Source organism: Ahaetulla prasina, chromosome 8 (genome assembly GCF_028640845.1).
Source record: "Ahaetulla prasina isolate Xishuangbanna chromosome 8, ASM2864084v1, whole genome shotgun sequence".
NCBI classification, from domain to species: Eukaryota; Metazoa; Chordata; class Lepidosauria; order Squamata; family Colubridae; genus Ahaetulla; species Ahaetulla prasina.
The window spans coordinates 89,915,624-89,932,037 of NC_080546.1; the positions used below are offsets into that span (position 1 = coordinate 89,915,624).

Genomic DNA, 16,414 nt, shown 5'->3' on the forward strand with positions numbered 1-16,414 from the left:
TTATTGGCCAAGTGTGATTGGACACACAAGGAATTTGTCTCAGTGTACATAAAAGAAAAGATACCTTCATCAAAAATCATAAGGTACAACACTTAATGATAGTCACAGGTCAGTGGTGGGTTTCAAATTTTTTTACTAGTGCTTCTGTGGGTGTGGCTTGGTGGGCGTGTCATGGCTTGGTGGGCGTGGCTTGGTGGCATGGCAGAGGAAGGATGCTGCAAAATCCCCATTTCCTCCCAATCAGCTGGGACTTGTGAGGCAGAGAATAGATGGGATGGTGCCAGTCAGAATTTTTACTACCGGTTCTCTGAACTACTCAAAATTTCCACTACTGGTTCTCCAGAACTGGTCAGAACCTGCTGAAACCCACCTCTGTCAAAGGGTACAAATAAGCAATCAGGAAACAATTAATATCAATATAAATTGCAAGGATACAAGCAACAAAGTTACAGCCATACAGTCATAAGTGGAAAGAGATTGGTGATGGGAACGATGAGAAGATTAATAGTAGTGTAGACTTGGCAAATAGTTTGACAGTGTTGAAGGAATTTGTCGTGTCCCACTCCTTCGCTGACGGCCGGGTCAGGGAAATCTGAATCAGGCGTGCCTCTGCAGCTCTGCCAAAGTCCTAGCAAAGTCCTCAGGGCAGGCAGGAGACCAGAAAGGGACTTCAGCAAGATATGTTTAGACTTTGCCTGACTCAGAGAATGCCAGAAAGCAGATCCTTTATATAGGCCATGGGGTGTGGCTCCATGACTCAGCACTTATCCAGGCCTGCCCCTCCCTTCCTTCTGTTGCCTCCGCCTATCAAGTCTTCTGACGCGAGGGTCACTCCAGTCGGCAGCTGTTGGCAATTGACCTCCCTCAGGCTCACATGCTGTGGAGGAGGGGGAGGGGTCTAGTTGCTCCGTTTGCCTGGGCATGGAGCCAGAGCTGGGGGCTGGAGGTATTTCCTCCTCTTCAGCCTGTCTGGGCATGGAGCCAGGGCTGGGGCCGGGAGGCATACATTCCTCTGTGTTCGGAAGCAGATAAGAAGGCCCCGGCTGTGGTGAGATCGGGCGAGACACAACAGAATTATTTGTTTAGCAGAGTGATGGCATTCACTTAACAACCAGGTTACTAATTGAGCAACTGCAATGATTTGCTTAACCCAGGGGTCTGCAAACTTGGCTCTTTTAAGACTTGTGGACTTCAACTCCCAGAGTTCCTCAGCCAGCTTTGCTTTGCTGGCTGAGGAACTCTGGGAGTTGAAGTCCACAAGTCTTAAAAGAGCCAAGCTTGCAGACCCCTGGCTTAACCAATGTGGCGAGAAAAGTCATAAAATGTGGGCAAAACTCCCTTAGCAAATGTCTCACTTAGCCACAGAAATTTGAGGCTCAATTATGGTGGTAAGTTGAGAACTACCTGTATTAATACAGAAATAGAGATGAATAGATGAATGAATGAATGAATAAATACCAAATTTCTCACTTAGCTACAGAAATTTGGGGCTAAGTATTAATACTACCTGTATTAATACAGAAATATAGATGAATAGATGAATGAAGAAAGAAAGAAAGAAAGAAAGGAAGGAAGGAAGGAAGGAAGGAAGGAAGGAAGGAAGGAAGGAAGGAAGGAAGGAAGGAAGGAAGACCAAATGTCTCACTTAGCCACAGAAATTGGAGGCTCAATTGTGGTGGTAAATTGAGGACTACCTGTATTAATAATAAATAAATAGATGGATAGATGAATGAATGAATAAATAAATAAATAAATACCAAATGTCTCACTTAGCCACAGAAATTTGGGGCTCAATTGTGGTAAATTGAGGACTATCTGAATTAATACATAAATAAATGAATAGATGAATGAATGAATGAATGAATGGATGGATGAATACCAAACATCTTGCTTAACAACAGAAATTTGGGGCTCAAATGGTGCTCGTTAAGTCAAGCATTCTCTGTATACCACAAACCACTTCAGTCTGGCAACCTTCTTCTCGTTCCTTGAACCTACGCAAGGGATAACGCAGCGGCCCTTAAATCGGGGTTACCCAATGCCTTATTTATATCTGCAGACTCCACCCTGGGAATTCCAGCAATGCAGGCATCGGAGCATTGCAAATAGGAAGTGACTGGGGCGGGCGGGGGGGGGGAAGTTGCCCAGTTAACCACATGGTCCTTTGCAGGATGGCTGTAAATCGTAATTGCTCTGACAGCCAAGCAGGAGAGACAGAAAAAGAAGAAGAAAAAAGACTCACAAATACAAAGCGGGGGGGGGGGGGAGGAGAGGAGGCTCCGTTTCGTGGTGTCTAGATAAACTTTCAGGTTGAGATTGGGTTCCTTGTCCTCAAGGCCAGTGTGGGGTCCTTGGTGTCTTCCGAACTTGGTGGGTTTTTTTGCAAACATGTTGTGACCTAACTAGGTAACATCATCAGCGCTAGAAGAGAGTTGGGCTAGGGTGAAGGCATCTAGCGCCAATATTACCCAGCTGGGACAAGAAAACCGCCCAGCTCAGAGACCACCAAAGAGGCCACAGCTCAAGGCTAGGTTCATTATTATGAGTATGTATAACTAAATAAGGGACGCGGTGGCTCAATGGCTAAGACGCTGAGCTTGTCGATCGAAAGGTTGGCAGTTCAGCGGTTCGAATCCCTCGCGCCGCATAACGGGGTGAGCTCCCGTGACTTGTCCCAGCTTCTGCCAACCTCGCAGTTCGAAAGCACGTAAAAAAAATGCAAGTAGAAAAATAGGGACCACCTTTGGTGGGAAGGGAACAGCGTTCCGTGCGCCTTTGGCGTTGAGTCATGCCGGCCACGTGACCGCAGAGACGTCTATGGACATCGCTGGTTCTTCTGGCTTTGAAACGGAGATGAGCACCTAAAGTCGGGAACGACTAGCACGTATGTGCGAGGGGAACCTTTAACTTTATCTTATAACTAAATAATATTAGTAGTAGTACTGTGTTTAAAATGGATTGACCCCAGACAATAATACACTGTTCACCAAGCATTTATGGATGTTAAAGAAAAAAAACTCTAAATAAAACTATTAAAAATAAATAAATAAAAATAGCCTCTTCTAATGGGGAAGAATTTGTCTGCATTGAGGTCATCTTCCCTGTCAAACACTATCCTCTTCCTGCCGGCATCGCCAATTGGTGCCAAGTTGCAGGACCTCCCGAATGTAACCTTCTCAGACATCTGGTGTGTGTGTGTGTATGTTTGTGTGTGTGTTTTCTCCCTCCTTCTGCCCCACAGACACCCCCGTGCCCTGGTTTTTCGGGGCATCCTTTGGCCAATTCTCCCAGTGGAAAACCACCCCTCTTATTGATAGAACAGAATAGAATAGAATTTTTTGGTGGCCAAGGACACACAATTACTGGACACACAAGGACTTTGGTGCATACGCTCTCAGTGTACATAAAAGAAAAGATACGTCCATCAAGAATCATAAGGTACAACACTTAAAATGAAAAGGAAGGACAGGCCGCGGTGTGGCTCAGGCTGTAAGAAGCCTGTTATTAAAACACAGCTGCTTGCAATTACTGCAGGTTCAAGTCCCACCAGGCCCAAGGTTGACTCAGCCTTCCATCCTTTATAAGGTAGGTAAAATGAGGACCCAGATTGTTGGGGGGGCAATAAGTTGACTTTGTAAATATACAAATAGAATGAGACTATTGCCTTACACACTGTAAGCCGCCCTGAGTCTTCAGAGAAGGGCGGGATATAAATGTAAATTAAAAAAAAAAGGAAGGAAACCAAGAGGAAGGAAGAGGGAGGGAAGGAAAGAAACAAAAAGGAAGGAAGGAAATGAAAAGGAAGAAAGCAAAAAGGAAGGAAGGAAATAATAGAATAGAATAGAATAGAATAGAGAAGAAAGTAGAAGAGAATGCAGAAGAGAAAAGAATAGAATGCAGAATAGAATAGAATAGAATAGAATAGAATAGAATAGAATAGAATAGAATAATAGAATTTTTTATTGGCCAAGTGTGATTGGACACACAAGGAATTTGTCTTTGGTGCATATGCTCTCATGTAAGTAAAAGAAAAGATATGGTCATCAAGAATCGTAAGGTACAACACTTAAAATGAAAAGGGAGGATGGAAAAGAAAAGGAAGGAAACAAAAAGGAAGGAAGAGGGAGGGAAGGAAGGAAAGAAACAAAAAGGAAGGAAGGAAGAAAAGGAAGAAAAGGAAACAAAAAGGAAGGAAGGAAGGAAGGAAATAGAACAGAACAGAAGAGAACACAATAGAACACAATAGAATAGAATAGTTTATTGGCCAAGTGTGATTGGACGCACAAGGAATTTGTCTTGGTGCATATGCTCTCAGCGTACATAAAAGAAAAGATACCTTCGTCAAGGTACAACACTTACAAAACTTAATGATAGTCATAGGGTACAAATTTAACACTTAATGATGCAACACTTAATGATAGTCATAGGGTATATGCTCTCATTGTACATAAAAGATACCTTCATCAAGGTACAACACTTACAACACTTAACGATAGTCATAGGATACAAATAAGCAATTGGGAAACAATATCAATATAAATCGTAAGGATACAAGCAACAAAGTTACAGTCATACAGTCATAAGTGGAAGGAGATGGGTGATGGGAATGATGAGAAGATTAATAGCACTGCAGACTTAGTGAATAGTCTGACAGTGTTGAGGGAATTATTTGTTTAGCAGAGTGATGGCCTTCGGGAAAAAACTGTTCTTGTGTCTAGCTGAACTGGTGTGCAGTGCTCTATAGCGTCGTTTTGAGGGTAGGAGTTGAAACAGTTTATGTCCTGGATGTGAGGGGTCTGTAAATATTTTCATAGCCCTCTTTTTGACTCATGCAGTATACAGGTTCTCCATGGAAGGCAGGTTTTTTCCCCCCTGCAGTTCTAATTCTAATTATTATACAGTTCTAATGATCCTCTGAAGTCTGTGTCTGTCTTGTTGGGTTGATGGCTGACCACTGCCTTTTTGGAGAGGTGGGGGGGGTCTCCCTGAGGGGCTAGCTGGGTGTTCTCAGTGGAGAGAGGGGAGTATTTCCACCCACCCACCCACCCCCTGCACTGCCCCGGGACCTCCCAGGAGGGAGAGGAAGAAGAACCAGGGGCTCTGAAGATCGGAGCATCCTCCGGCAGAAGTCATGGACGCCGGGTGGCTGCGCTATCTGTTCCTAGGCTGCTGCCTGGCGGGGCGCTGGGGGGTCTGGGCGCAGAAACCCCCGACCGGGGAATACTGCCACGGTTGGAGAGACGCGCAGGGCAGGTCCCACGGAGGATTCCTCTGCCCGGAACGCTTCGACACCCCGGACGCCACCATCTGCTGCGGTTCCTGCGCCTTGCGCTATTGTTGCGCCGCCAGCGAAGCGCGCTTGGAGCAAGGCGGGTGCGCGGACGACCCCGAGCCGCAGGTCCCGGCGGGGAACGCCCGTGAGTGTCGGGAGGGTGGGTGGGTTTGCGTGCAGCTGGGCGCGCCCGGCTTTCCTTGCGCGTCTTTTGCAAAGAGGTTGAGGATGCGGTTGATCGGAGGGAGGCCTTCCACGGGCGCCGTAAACCCCGCGGGGCTCCGCGCCGGTGGCAGCCGAAATTCAGTTGCACCTTGCTTGCCTTGACATCCCATCCATGCAATCTTCTTGAGGACTAGAATACTGCTTGGCGGTAAGGAGCCATTTGGGAGTGATTTCACTGCAATTTTACCTGTCCTGGCCACTTTGGCTTAGTTTTTTTTTAAAAAAAAAATGTAAAGCCCATTTTCCCGTCCTTGGGTCAAAACCTCGTTTGCGCACTTTTATTATTTATTTATTTATTTATTTATTTTTGTCAATCGTATATAACAGGTAAAAGGATAAACGGAATTTGGATACGTGAAAAGAGTAAGTAAAAAAATGGAATATTAGGACAGGGACAGTAGGCACGCAGGTGCGCTTATGCACGCCCCTTTTGCGCGCCTCTTGGTTTTAAAGCTACGCAGCCGCGCAAGTCGGAGCGCTTTGAAGCGGCTTCTTCGGATCTGTGGAAGCCGCCCAGCCCGCGCCGCGTGGGGCCGGCTGAGCCCCTGAAAGCCGCAAACTTTACTGCAGAGTAGTCATGCCTAGGATCGCGCTGGAAAATCTGCTAGATTCGCTAAGGAGAGGATCTCTGTCTCTTCCCGCGCAGCCTTTCTCGACTCAATCGAGGAAGAATTTTGGAGCACGGTTCCTTTTTTGCGCGATCCTAAGCCTCAATTCAGTCGCGGGTCTACCCTAGGAGCTTCCTGGGTGCTGTTATAAGGCGCGAGTTAAATGCCACGGGATGCCACGCAAAAGATAATAATTCATAGGATTCATCTGCAGGGAAGGCAGGGTTATTTTTTTAAAAAAAAAAAATAAGGAAAGGTGCTACCAAACAGACATCAATGTTGAGAAATCAAACTCTCGGTCTTCAAATCCTTCCTCTTAAAATAGAAAGAAATACATCTTCAAAACGGTTTGTAAATAGATCTTGGGACCCCTCTTTGACCTCAATGAAGTTTAATTCTGAAATAATTGTGCAAACTAGCCTAAAGTGAAGTGCATTTCCCATCTCCCCACCCCCGTTAGTTATTTAGCAGTTTTCGATTTAATCTTTATTTCATTATATTAATCCCGGTGGTAGATTGATGATCCGTGTAGTGACTGTGATGTTGGAGGGTGCCTTAAAATAAAGCCGCCTCCCACTGTTTTACTTATTAATAGCAATAGCCCTTAGACTTATATACCGCTTCCCAGGGCTTTTACAGCCCTCTCTAAGAGGTTTACAGAGTCAGCCTCTGGCCCCCCAACAATTTGGGCCCCCATTAAGAAGACCAAAGCTTCAAACCCAGGATTTGAGAACTGTAGTTTCCAAACTGGAGTAAACTAACAGAAGTTCATTGATGCTAGGTAGACATTTCCCTTCCGGGTTTTTCTGCCCTACCTAAAGGAGTCTGTATAGAATAGAATAGAATTTTTTTAGAATAGAATTTTATTGGCCAAGTGTGATTGGACACACAAGGAATTTGTCTTGGTGCATATGCTCTCAGTGTACATAAAAGAAAGGATAGTATCCAATTCTATAGTTTGGTCTCCCTCTCTTCTTCCTCCATTACCCTTCCTTCCTCCCTCCCTCCCTCCCTCCCTCCCTCCCTTCCTTTCCCTCCATTCTCCTCCCTCCCTTCTTTCTTTCTTTCCTTCCTTCCTTCTCCCCTTTCCTTTCCTTTCCTTTCCTTCCCTTCCCTTTCCTCTTTCCTTCCTTCCTTCTCCCTCCTTCCTTTCCTTTCCTTTCCTTCCTTCCTTCCTTCCCTCCTTTCTCTTTCTCTTTTTAATTTTTTTTTGTTTTAATGTGATACACAATCTGACAAACACACAACATATAACATACAAATATTTCCTATTTCTAAAAAACGTTTCTTAGTGGTCTTCTTTTGCTTTTATACCTTTCCCCCCAAATCAAATTTGTTATTTTATTTTCTTTCTTATCCCCTTTTCTTTACACAATAAATTATCTAATAATATTAATAGCTTTACTTTTATAGATTCTTATATATTTATTATTTACATATTATACATTTCTAATACATTCTGTACATTCTAATTTCTCCCCTTTATTTTTTCCTTTATTTCTAGACTCAAGCCATTCATACCATTTATTCCAGATTTCTTTCTTTCTTTCTTTCTTTCTTTCTTTCTCTTTCTTTCTTTCTCTTTCTTTCTTTCTTTCTTTTTCTCCTCTCTTTTTCTTTCCTTCCTTTCTCCCTTCCTTCCTACTTCTCCTTCCTTCCTCTCTCCCTCCCTCCTTCCTCTCTCCCTCCCTCCCTCCCTCCCTCCCTCCCTCCTCCTTCCTTCTTTCTTTTTCTCCTCTCTTTTTCTTTCCTTCCTTTCTCCCTTCCTTCCTACTTCTCCTTCCATTCTTTTCCTTCCTTCCTTCTTCCTTCCTTCTTTCCTTCCTTCCTTCCTTCCTTCCTTCTTTCTTTCTTTCTTTCTTTCTTTCTTTCTTTCTTATCCTTCCTTCCTTCCTTCTTCTCCCTCTATTCCCCTCCTTCCCTCTCTCCCTCCCTCCCTCCTTCCCTTCTATTTGGATGGAAAGTTCTTCTCAGACTATTTAGAAAAATGTGAGATTGCCAAAATGGTGAAGAGCCAACAATATCAGTGTCAGATTGGGGGGGGAAAAACAGGATTTCAGGTGCATTTAAACAGTAGGAAGTGTTTAGCCAATAACCGATATCAACATGCATTTTTCTATTTTTGTTTCTGGAAGGGGAGTTAAGGTCTTAGAGAGAGGAGTGACTATGGATTATGATTTATGTTGTATTTTAATTTATGATTGTTAATCTTATTCCCTGTACTTTGTTCTGGGAAGTCTTGGGGGGGTGGGAGGGGGAAGGGAGGGGAAGGGGGGAGAGGGGGGAGATGAAGGATCAATGTAAAGGAATGATTGAAGATATGTAATTAAGAAATAGAAATAATTTGAAATGAAATCGGGGCTGCTCAGCTGCCATTTCAGAAGGGAAGGGAGAGGAAGAGAGGAGTAGAGAGAGGAAGGAAGGAAGTAGGTAGGAAAGAGAGGTAGAAGACGGGGAAAGGAGAGGAAGAAGAAAGGGGAAAGAGAGTGGGTTAGAAAGGGTGGAAGAAGAGAGGAGTGGGGAAGGAGGAGAGGAAGTAGAAAAGTGAAGGAGAGGAAGGATGAAGAAAGTAGAAGAAAGTAGAGAAGGGAGGAGGAAAGGTTTGTTAAGGAAGGAAGTGGTAGCTGGGCAGGTCCGAATAAGTAACAAATGAAAGTTAATGACTAATGTTGAATAAGAGACTGTATATTGAATAGGTTGTTGGAAAATGGAAATAAAACTTTTTTACTAAAAAAAACACACATGCATTTTTCTAGAAAGAGTCGTATATGTTTCGCCTCTCATGGAGGGGATTAATTAGAACCCCCTCCATGAGAAGTCACTTAAAGTAGGGTTCTCCAACTGTGGCAACTTTCAGACTTGTGGACTTCGACTCCCAGAGTTCCTTAGCCAGCTTTGCTGCCTGAGGAATTCTAGGAGTCAAAGTCCACAAGTCTGAAAGTTGCCGAGATTGGGGAGACCCCTGACTTAAAGGTTTCAACTGAAGGATAATTTTATATGCTGACAAAATCTGATTAATCTTGGCTAATCTGAGGAAAGGTAAGCTTGTTAGATGGAAGGAAGAAGAGTAGATCCCCAAAATTAGACTTTTTGGACTTTGACGTGAACATCAAAACTTACAAAAGCATCTGATATTTTGTGTGGTCCCTAAAAAAAATTGACATTGATGTGTCTCTGTGTCCCAAGAGCCAATGATTTCAGCTAGTCCTCGACTTACGTTCATTTAGTGACCGTTCAAAGTTACAGGTACAACAGCACTGAAAAAAGCGACTTATGACCATTTTTCACACTTATGACTGTTGCAGTATCCTTATGGTCACGGGATCAAAATTCAGACTCGTATTTGTGACGGTTGAAGTGTCCTGGGGTCACGGGATCCCCTTTGGCGACCTTCTCACCAGCAAAATCAAGGGGCGGGGAACCAGATTCCCTTAACAACCGCGTTCCTGACTTAACCAACGGTGCCAAGAAAAATGTGTTCAACAGCTCTCCCGCTTTAGCAACAGAAAGTTGGTGCTGAATTGTAGTCGTACCTTGAGGACTACCTGTTCTGTCTCCGTCCTCACTTTGGAGTAACGAGCTGGCCTACAGCCAGTGGATACACGGCTCCTATCAGTCCTGGCCGGGAAAACGTAGCTGCCTGCCAAAAAGTTCAAACAGATTAAGACTTCAGCTCACTTCGATACGGTTCAGCTAATTTGCTTCCCATGGAACTGAGAGTAGTCCCAAACTCTTTATATATCCTGTGTGGTGGGGTTCCTGCCCCACCCTTCCCTTTGATGACGCCGCCTTTCAAATCTTCTGAAGTGCGGGTCGATCCAGGCTTGATTAGTATGATTATCAGCTGCGTCTGTAGGCGTAGCCTGAGGAAAGGAGGAATCAGGGGATGACGGCCTCATTACATCCTCCGACTGGCCTAGTTCTGGCTCCTGGAGCCGGGCTAAAGGAATCGGTGCTCCCGAGGTAAGCCTTACTGGCCCTTCCCCCTCACTCTCAGAGTCACTTTCGGGCATGGGGCCAGGTTCGGGGGGCTGGAGCCACAACACTACGTGTACTCACAGAGGTCTTTCTAAATTAGCCATATTTATTTTGTTAAAATAAATATAAGCCATACATTGGTTTGCTATTGTTGTGGTCTGTGGCCCAGGGGTGGAATGCTCCCAGTTTGGACCGGATCGCCTGATCCTGTAGCGATGATGGTGGTGGTTCGGAGAACCGGTCACAAAAATCCCTGCTCCCCCACCCCCGTGCACAGCTGAGCCACGCAATCGTCAGAGCCCTTTTTTTTTTTACTTTTAAAAGCATTTTTTAAACAACCTCTTTGGCCGAAGAGGTTGTAAAAAAAAAAATGCTTTTAAAGGGTTAAAACAAGGCTCTGACGATCCCGGCTGAGGTGCCTGATCGTCAGAGGCTCCTTTTTTTTTTTTTAACTTTTAAAAGCATTTTTTAAAAGGTTAAAAAAGCTGAAGCCTGCTAGGCAAAAAATGGGGTGGTGGTGAGGGGTTCATTTGAAAAAGAGAGAGAGAGAGAGAGGAAGAAAGAAAGAAAGAAAGAAAGAAAGAAAGAAAGAAAGAAAGAAAGAAAGAAAGAAAGAAAAAGGGAAGGAAGGAGGGAAAAGGAGAGGAAGGAAGGACTACAAACCTGGCACTAGACGCAGCTTCAGAGGATAATCCAGGGCTGGAGGGGACCTGGAGGACATCTAGTCCAACCCTGCTCCAGCAGGACATTGCTAGTGAGTTTCTGTCTTTTGATGCCCCAGTCACATGGTTACATAGCCACGCCCACCCAGTCACATGATCCCCACCAAACCACGCCCACCAAGTCACACCCACGGAACCGGGTAGCAAAAAAATTTAGATTTCACCCCTGTCTGTCGGCCATTGTCCCCTCCACAGCTGAATCAGAGGAGGAGGAGGAGGCGTGGGAGTCAAGGACAGCATCAAGGCAACCTGAGAGCTCCGAGGGGGAAGAGGGAACGGAGCTGAGAGACAGACAGAGCCTGGGCTGTCTGTCAGCCCTCAGATGGAGAGTCAACAGCCCCCAGGTCTGGGGGTGACTGATGAAGAAGAGGAGGAACAGCTGAGTCCAGTGCCTGATGCGCAGAAGGCAGAGGAGAGGAGAGCAGTGGAAATCTATGGGCCGGTCCTTGGGATGGAAGAGCTACCGCTGCTAGCGAAGCCCCAACCTAGCTCTGGGGATCAAAGGCAGGGGGCGGAGATGAATAGGTGTGGCAGACAACTATTCATCTTCCAGCCGGCCGGACTTTTTAGCCTGCAATGAGAGAGAAACTTTTTGCCGGGGTTGCCGGCGCTCCTAATCAAGGAATCTTTGAGTTGGCTTCAGAGGGTTTGTCGTGTTTGGAAAACTAGTGTCGTGTCCCACTCCTCCGCTGACGGCCGGGTCAGGGAAATCTGAATCAGGCGTGCCTCTGCAGCTCTGCCAAAGTCCTAGCAAAGTCCTCAGGGCAGGCAGGAGACCAGAAAGTGACTTCAGCAAGATATGTTCGACTTTGCCTGACTCAGAGAATGCCAGAAAGCAGGTCCTTTATATAGGCCATGGGGTGTGGCTCCATGACTCAGCACTTATCCAGGCCTGCCCCTCCCTTCCTTCTGACGCCGCCGCCTATCAAGTCTTCTGAAGCGAGGGTCACTCCAGTCGGCAGCTGTTGGTAATAAACCTCCCTCAGGCTCACATGCTGTGGGGGAGGGGGAGGGGTCAAGTTGCTCCGTTTGCCTGGGCATGGAGCCAGGGCTGGGGCCGGGAGGTGCTCCCTCCTCCGCAGCCTGTCTGGGCATGGAGCCAGGGCTGGGGCCGGGAGGTGCCCCCTCCTCCTCAGCCTGTCTGGGCATGGAGCCAGGGCTGGGGCCGGGAGGCATACTAGGACATTCTTCAGCGTTCGGAAGCAGATAAGAAGACCCTGGCTGCGGTGAGAGCGGGCAAGACACAACAACTAGGTCAAAACAGCTATGTTATAAAGAGCGGTTGAGATAATATGTTCCTTGGGAGAACACCAAAGAATATCTTTAATAATTTGATTCTCCGTCAACTCAGGGGTGATCTTGATTCTCTGTTTCCTTTTCCTCAGAGCCCACCTACATCCCCTTCCTCATCGTCGGCTCCATCTTTGTCGCTTTCATTTTCGTGGGGTCCTTTGTCGCCGTGTATTGCTGCACCTGCCTGAGGCCGAAGCCCACCTCGCGAGCCCCCGTCAGGTTCTCGCTACGAAGCTACCAGATGGAGACTTTACCCATGATCCTCAGCGCATCCAATTTACGGATTCCCTCCAGGCCCTCCAGCCCGGCGACCAACTCCGGTCCGTCGGATTCCCTCTGCCATTTTCCCCTCATCAGGCCCGAACGCGGGAGCCGGGAAATGTCTTCACCGCCACCATACACGGCAGGGGGCTTGCCGATGGGCCCTTCTCTCAACCCCTCGCAGACACCTGGATTTATGGTGTCAACCACACCGTAGCAACTGATCCGCTTATTGACCTGGGACTGCCTCTGTGGGGGAAACGGGTTCGAGATTTCCCTCCAGAGTTCCAAGAGGTCTTGTTGTTTTGAGGACATGTTTACAAAAAACAAAAAAACAACAACCCACACACGCCACAATCAGCACCATGTGGGCTTCAGTGATGTTTTCTCTGGTTTGGGGATTGAAAACTAGGCCAATGGTGAGTTGTTCGTTTCAGCGTCCGTGTTTTTGGCTGGGCGGAGGCCCTTTTGAGTTTAAAACATCTCTTTCAGGCCTAGGAGAATACGGTGCAGGCAGTCCCCAACTTACAAGCACAATAGAGCCCAGAATTTCCGTCGCCTGCAGTGAAACATTTGTCAAGGGAGTTTGCTCCCTTTTTAGGAACTTGCTTGCCAGAGTCGTTAAGCGAATCACTGCGGTGATAGGTTAGTCTCCCGGTTGTTAAGTGAACCTTTGGAGACATTTTGCTTCCCATCTAAGAAGCTTCCTCAGCTCTGACTGGATGGTGGGGGATGGAGGGATTGATATTCCTTGCAGACCGCTGGTCATTTGCATCCTTTTTAGTGAGTCCTTGAGGCCACTTGGAGGTTTGTCTGTGTTGAAAGCATCACTTGAATGATGCAAATGGGTGTGGAGCCTTCTTGGAACTACCGATAGGATCTGTGTTGTAGATTGGAGATAGATAATGTCGTATCCTCCCCCTGCCCCCATGTTCAATTTTGACATAGGTGGCCTCTTGGATGACACAGTCAAACCTTCAAGTGGCCTCAATGACTCACTAAAAAGGATGCAAACGACTGTCTGCAAGGAGTATCAATCCTTCCATTCCCCCGCCATCCAGTCAGAGCTGAAGAAGCTTCTCGCATGAGAAGCGAAACGTCTTCAAAAGAAAAACCAGAAAGCCCAGTTGCCTCTTGAAAAAAAATATGCACCTTTGGGATAGAGAGCTTAAGCTCTCAATAAATCTTTATACTCCTTTAAACTGCCTGGATAACTCTCCTTATCTGTCCGGTGCTTGACAAAGAAAAAAATGCTAGGCCTTCAGCTCACACTCATTCTCCTTGTGCTGTGTTGGCGTCTTGGCGACAATACGCAAACGCTAGTGCCTTTGTCGAGATGTATTTTGACTTGATTCTCTCCTCTGGTGGCTGTTGTGACCCAGGCCCAGGTAGGTAGTAGTAGAAGACGCCATCAGTTCAAAAACAAAGAAACTTTATTACAACAGCTGAGAATTAAACTCGTTCTCAGCGCAGTCCAAACTAAATCAAAGCAAATTCTTCATAAGACCATTCTTCAGTCTTATCACCAACCTTGGTCTAAGTAGGCAAACTGCCAAAGGCTTTTCTTGGCAAAAGTTCAAAGCAGAAGATGCTGACGAGAAATAAATGCAGCAAGACAAGGAGCAAGGCTATCAACGTTGTTTTCCGAAAAAGAGCCCAAACGCCATTGCTGGTCTTTTAAACCTTATGGGAGGGGCCAATCATCTCTTGGCCCTACTCCTGAGTTGTCCTCTTTGCTTTAGCTGCTCTTGCCTTTTTGCAGCTTTTCTCATGCGTGCACTAGGAACAGGCTCCTCCTGTTCCTCTGCCTCACTACTGTCAGCCTTTGGAGGCTCCGGAGGCCACACATCACTCCCCGATGGTCCCGATCCCATCTCTGCCTCTGACGCAGAGCCCTCATCTGGGCCTTCCCCAGCCTCCAGGACTGGCCCATGTTCTTCCTCAGCCTCATCTCTGTCCGACTCCGTTGCCAGCTCTGCAGGCTGCTGGCGGACCACAACAGTGGCTTCCATCCAAATGCTAACTAGGACCGATCCTCCTTAACTTCCTGAGATCAGTCGAGTTGTTTTCATTTAGTTGTCTAAACGAATTCCCACCCTTGGTTTAGATGTTACCCCGCTTCCCCTCAAAATAAGACATCCCCTGATAATAAGCCCAATCGAGCTTTTGCGCGCATGGCAATAAGGCCAAGCGCTTATTTCAGAGTTCAAAAAAAGAAAAGAAAAGAAAAAAAAACACAGGGTCTTATTTGCGGGGAAACACGGTAGTTAACATCGAGCTAATTTTGCTCCTCGAAGTAGGTTCTCCCCCCTCTTAATCAACACTATAATCCCTGGCATTGGGACGGAGTCAAGGTGACGAAACGGAGCTGAGCATTTACTGGCCGGATGCCCTTCCTGACACTCAGACTTCTCCTTGAAGTAGGTTACCTATGCCTGAGGGTCCCCCCCCCAATTAACATTAATTACATTTTTTAAAAGAGTGGTAAATTATTTTTACCGGTAGTTTCATTAATTATTATAGAGAGAAGAGTTTTATAAATAGTTAGGGTATTATGCTGACAGCAAGTTGTAAAACAAGAGCAGTTAATATTCTTAAGCTGCGTTACGTTAAGATTTAACGCTGCGGTGCTAAACTTAAGCTACTTAGGGAAAAAATAAACCCCAGTGAGTCCAGTGAAGCTTGCGCTCAGGGAAGTCTGGTAGGATTGTGGCCTAACAGCTAAACCAGTGATGGTTTGCCATTGTTTGCCATTGTGTGCCAAAAATGGGGGGAGTGCCGGGGGGTCGCGCATGTGCCCACACCCATAATTCAATGGCACCACCACCCACGCATGTGTGTGCGACCCCCCCCCCCAACAGTCCCCCCGCTTTTGGCATACGATGGGACAGTGGGCCTGGTAGGCCCGTTTTTCACCCTCCAGAGCCTTTCTTGGTGTCTGGGGTGGGCAAAAACAGCCTTCCCCCCACCCGGAAGCCCTCCAGAGGCCAGAAATGGCCCATTTCCGGACTTCCGGGGGGGACAGGAAGGCCTGTTTTTTACTCTTCCCAGACTCCAGAGGCTTTCTAAGAGCCTGGGGAGGGGCGAAAAATGGCCTTCCCCATCTCCCCCCCCCCCCGAGGCCCTACGGAGGCAGAAAAAAACCCATTTCCCAACTTCTGGTGGGTCCAGAAGGCCCGAAAATCAGCTGGATGGCACGCGCGTGCATGCTGGAGCTGAGCTAGGGCAACGCTCACGTGCCCACAGCTATGGCTCCGCGTGCCACAGGTTTCGCCATCACGGAGCTAAACGCTAAAACTTGCTAGGTGGGGAGTACAGATTCAAGACAGTAGAATTTCAGAAGTGTGTTGGATGTTCAAACGATAATGTCTATCGGTAGCTTTTTAAAGCAGCTGCCTCTTTTCCTGGGGTCTCCTCTGCTGCTATCCAGCCTGGAAAAGATGTCGCTGCCTTGAGGAGTTGCAGAGCAATATTGTGTACTCTCTGAAGCAGGGGTATCAAACTCAATTTCATAGAGGGCTGCATTGGGGTTGTGTTTGACCTCGGGGGGGGGGGGGGGCGGGGGCGGGCATGGCCAAGGTGGGAGTGGCCAGCTAGATGTCACTCATCGAGGCTCTATTTTCGGCCACGTCAGCCTTCCTCTGTTCCATTTTTGTCCATGACGGCCCTCCTGGGCTTCATTTTCGGCCATGATGGTCCATTTTCAGCCATGGCGGCCTCCTGCAGCAAAAAGGGAGCTCGGGGAAGCTGTGCGGCCAACCCAGGCTTCATGTTAAGCCGCGATGACTTCCTGCACCCCTCTGCCAGCAAAAATGGAGCTCGGGAGGGCCGCAAAGTCTCCCCAAGTTCCCTTTTCACTGGCAGAGCCAGTCCTTCGCTGTTTTGCGGGCCAGTCCTTCGCTGTTTCTACGGTGGGCCCGCAGGCTATTTCTAAGCACCCCGAGGACCGAATCTGGCCCCCGGGCCTTGAGTTCGAGACCTCTACTCTAAAGCAACATTTCGCAATCATGTCAAAAACTGCTGTGCCGTCTTGTAGGATCGTAGAAAGAGATCTT

General features: G+C 47.0%; 1 protein-coding gene across 1 annotated transcript; it reads left to right on the forward strand.

Moving 5' to 3' along the window:
* The first annotated feature begins 5,131 nt into the window (after positions 1-5,131).
* SHISA3 (shisa family member 3) lies at positions 5,132-12,576 on the forward strand. The gene is made up of 2 exons (XM_058193819.1): positions 5,132-5,417; positions 12,191-12,576. The coding sequence occupies exons 1-2, from the start codon at positions 5,132-5,134 to the stop codon at positions 12,574-12,576; spliced, it is 672 nt and encodes a 223-aa protein (XP_058049802.1).
* The last annotated feature ends 3,838 nt before the right edge of the window (positions 12,577-16,414 follow it).

Bases quoted from the DNA above. Each gene is read 5' to 3' on its own strand.
- SHISA3 (XM_058193819.1), top strand. From the start codon at position 5,132: ATGGACGCCGGGTGGCTGCGCTATCTGTTCCTAGGCTGCTGCCTGGCG. The intron at 5,418-12,190 runs GTGAGTGTCGGG...CCTTTTCCTCAG, and splicing joins GGTCCCGGCGGGGAACGCCC to AGCCCACCTACATCCCCTTC.